Source organism: Nicotiana sylvestris, chromosome 1, assembly GCF_000393655.2.
Source record: "Nicotiana sylvestris chromosome 1, ASM39365v2, whole genome shotgun sequence".
Lineage (NCBI taxonomy): Eukaryota > Viridiplantae > Streptophyta > Magnoliopsida > Solanales > Solanaceae > Nicotiana > Nicotiana sylvestris.
In genome coordinates, this window is record NC_091057.1 from 150755016 (window position 1) to 150758509 (window position 3494).

Consider the following 3494-nt stretch of genomic DNA (forward strand, 5'->3'; position numbering starts at 1 on the left):
AATCAGCCTCGTTTTGAATCTAAAACCCGTCTTAAAATCTGCAGATCCCTTTTCTAAAATCAGTAAAACTTTTCCTTTAAATCAGTATACTTCTACATTATTAGATATCCTGGCTATAAGTTTCACCTAGGCAAGCTGGTAGGTAATTGATTAACTGTATCAGTTTTGATAACTACATCTAGTCAGGGCTAATTCGGACTCCTCATTTGGAAAATATGTGATAAATCAGCCTATCCTACACTTAGCTTAATTAAAGACCTAATCAGTATTTGCAAGTCATGCTAAATAATTTGCTACTTTGAATGAGGAGGCCTACTTGAGCCATAACTGCTATTTTCTCCCTTTTAGATGCTATTTGTGATTGTCTAGCTTTTATCCTTTTGAAATTCTGAAAAGCCCCAACTCCCTCCCCATTAGGATTATTAGTCTCAATGCCTCCGAGACTGATAGGATTGGGGCGGGTAATAGCATGCAATAAGTAACGATATTGTTCCGCGCTTTAATACCTTAACGGGGTGGGAAGGGTAGATATGGATATGATGACCGGTGCGCTAATATCACGTGCGACCCCTCTTCTGAGGAGTGATTGCTGGATATTGCATTGATGTGATCCATATTAATTATAAACCTAGGACCCCTCTCCCTTTATTTGCTTTCATCTCTTCTTGTAAAACTATTCAAGTCTTTTATAAATTTCTGCTCCCTTTACTTATCTTCAAATGTTTCCAACTTATTTGCAATGTCATATGCAAGCCCCTCTATTTGAACCCGTAATTGCTTATTTAATTATATGAAGTCACAATTGTAACATGGTCGGGAACCACACTAGTGAATTCTGAGGGGTGCCTAACACATTCCCCTTAGAATAATTCCAAGCCCTTACCCTATCTTGGGTTATCCAAATCGAACTCCGTTGGCATCCTAATCCACCCTAATCATTAGGTGGCAACTCTTCAAATGCAAACCCAATTCCCAAAAGGAATCAGTTGCCCTCCCAAATGTCATAAACCCGATTTTGCCTTAGAAAAAGGGGCATCGGTAGTTGTTCAAGCCTGATCTTGACTTGTCCTGCTTAGACCAATGATTTTTCAAGCCTTTCTTACCTTCTGGGTTCTTTTGAAACCCTAGCCTTCGAGGTTCTTCTGATTCTTTTAGATCCGTTGTATATCTGTGTCTTCTCTAAGCTTTTAAACATTTTCTCAAAGTTTCTTTCAAAATTTTACCTTTAAAATCTTTACCTTTTCCGATTCAGGATTCTATTAAGTCATTTCAAAGCATTTCTGATTTTTAACATGTTCTACTGTGCTTCTTATGTTATTCTTCTACTATGTTTCTTATGTTGATTATTTTACTGTGTTTCTTATGTTGATTATTCTACTATGTTTCTTTATGTTAAAAGTCTTAGTTCTTCTTAAGTTTTATGATTTTATTTTCTAGGATCCACATGTATACCCTCTACTGATACAACATGACCCAAGAATTCAACTGAACTCAACTAGAATTCACACTTCGAAAACTTAGTATATAACTGGCTATCTCTCAGAGTTAGGAGAACAACTCGAAGATGTTGCTTAAGTCCCTCTCGGCTGCGGGAGTAAATCAATATATCATCAATGAAAGCAATCACAAAGGAATCAAGATAGGGATTGAACACTCGGTTCATAAAATCCATGAATATTGCTGGGGACTTTATCAACCCAAATGACATCACTAGAAACTCATATTGCCCGTACCGAGAGCGAAAAGTTGTCTTAGGGACATCGGATGCCCTAATCCTTAATTGATGGTAGCCAGATCTCAAGTCAATCTTTGAAAACACTTTGGCACCCTGAAGCTGATCAAATAAATCATCAATCCTTGGCTATGGGCACTTGTTCTTGATGTTGAATTTGTTCAACTGCCGGTAGTCTATGCACATCGTCATCGACCCATCCTTCTTCTTAACAAACAACACAGGCGCACCCCATAGAGAGACACTAGATCTAATAAAGGCTCATCAAGCAAGTCTTGCAACTGTTCCTTCAATTCTTTCAACTCTGGCAGGGCCATACGGTATGGCAAAATGGAAATGTGCTGAGTGCACGGAGCCACATCAATGCAAAAGTCAATATCTCTGTCTGGTGGCATACCCAGCAGGTCTACAGGATATACCTCCAGAAACTCACGAAACACTAGTACAGAATCCATGGAATGAACCTCTGCACTGGAATTGCGAACATAAGCCAAATAAGCCAAACATCCTTTATCGACCATACGCCGAGCCTTCATATAAGAAATGACCGTACTGGTAGAATGACCAAGAGTCTCTCTCCACTCCAATCGAGGAAACCCCGACAAGGCTAAGGTCATGGTCTTGTCGTGACAATCCAATATGGCATGATACGTTGACAGCCAATCCATCCCCAAAATGACATCAAAATCGGCCATTCCAAGAAGTAAAAGATCTACAGGGGTCTCAAGACCCCCAATAATAACCACACATGAGCGATAGACATGATCTACGACAATTGAATCACCCACCAGTGTGGATACATATACGCGAGCACTCAAAGAATCACGAGGCGCAACCAAATACGTATCAAAATAAGTTGACACATAGGAGTATACAAACCCTGGATTAAATAGAACTGAAGCATCTCTACTGCAAACTGAAACCACACCTATAATAACGGCATCAGATACCTCAGTCTCAGACATGGCTGGGAAGGCATAACATCGGGGTTGGGCCCCACCACTCGGAACTACATCCCTGGGACGGCCTCCTATTGACTGGCCTCTACCTCTAGCGGCCTGACCCCCACCTCTAATACCTTGACCTCTACCTATTTCTGCATGACCCCTACCTCTAGCTGGTTGAGCGGGCGGTGGAACACCCGGTGCTTGAACCATAGCATGAGAACCCTGATGCTGAGAACTGCCCGAGGCTCGAGGGAAAATCTAGCAATGTGCCTCAGATCGCCACAAGTATAACAAGTCCTCGACTGCTAGGACTGCTGACCCTGAAACTTACCTTGACGGACTGAGTAACCACCCTTAAAACTCTGGAGCGGAGTTGCACTGACAGGTATTGGTGGTGCACTATAGGGTAGCTGATCAGAATATTGTGTATCTGAACCACGGCCACCTAAAGCACCGTGAGAAGCCTAAAGTGGTGAATGAAACGGCCTTGGAAAATGGCCCATACCAAAAGAATGCCTCCCTACAGACGAGGCACCACTGAACCTATCCAAATGACGAGGCCTCTTGTTAGACCCCTGACCACTCCCCTAAGCTAGAACTGCCTCAACTCACCGGGCCACATTGACTGCATCCTTAAAAGAAATATCGCTACCCGTCTCCTTAGCCATCTGCAATCTGATAGGCTGAGCGAGTCCCGCAATGAACCTCATCATCCCTTTCTCTCTCTCTTGGTGGGGAGTATGAGAAGATCATGACGAGCCAAATCAACAAACCTAGTCTCGTACTGAGTAACAGTCGTAGAACCCTGCTGAAGA

The 3494-nt window shown here is 42.3% G+C and overlaps 1 protein-coding gene across 1 annotated transcript; it reads right to left on the reverse strand.

The window, feature by feature from the left end:
• Positions 1 to 1920: 1920 nt before the first annotated feature.
• On the reverse strand, positions 1921 to 2697 carry LOC138876098 (uncharacterized). Its single transcript, XM_070154994.1, has 2 exons — positions 2384 to 2697; positions 1921 to 2203 (listed from the first exon to the last, which is right to left on the reverse strand). The coding sequence occupies exons 1-2, from the start codon at positions 2695 to 2697 to the stop codon at positions 1921 to 1923; spliced, it is 597 nt and encodes a 198-aa protein (XP_070011095.1).
• Between the last annotated feature and the right edge of the window lie 797 nt (positions 2698 to 3494).

Excerpts from the sequence above, each read along its gene's own strand:
- LOC138876098 (XM_070154994.1), bottom strand. The coding sequence starts at position 2,697 with ATGTCTGAGACTGAGGTATCTGATGCCGTTATTATAGGTGTGGTTTCA. Across the intron at positions 2,204-2,383 it reads GGGATGGATTGGCTGTCAAC|TGCAGAGGTTCATTCCATGG; the intron begins GTATCATGCCAT and ends TCGCAATTCCAG.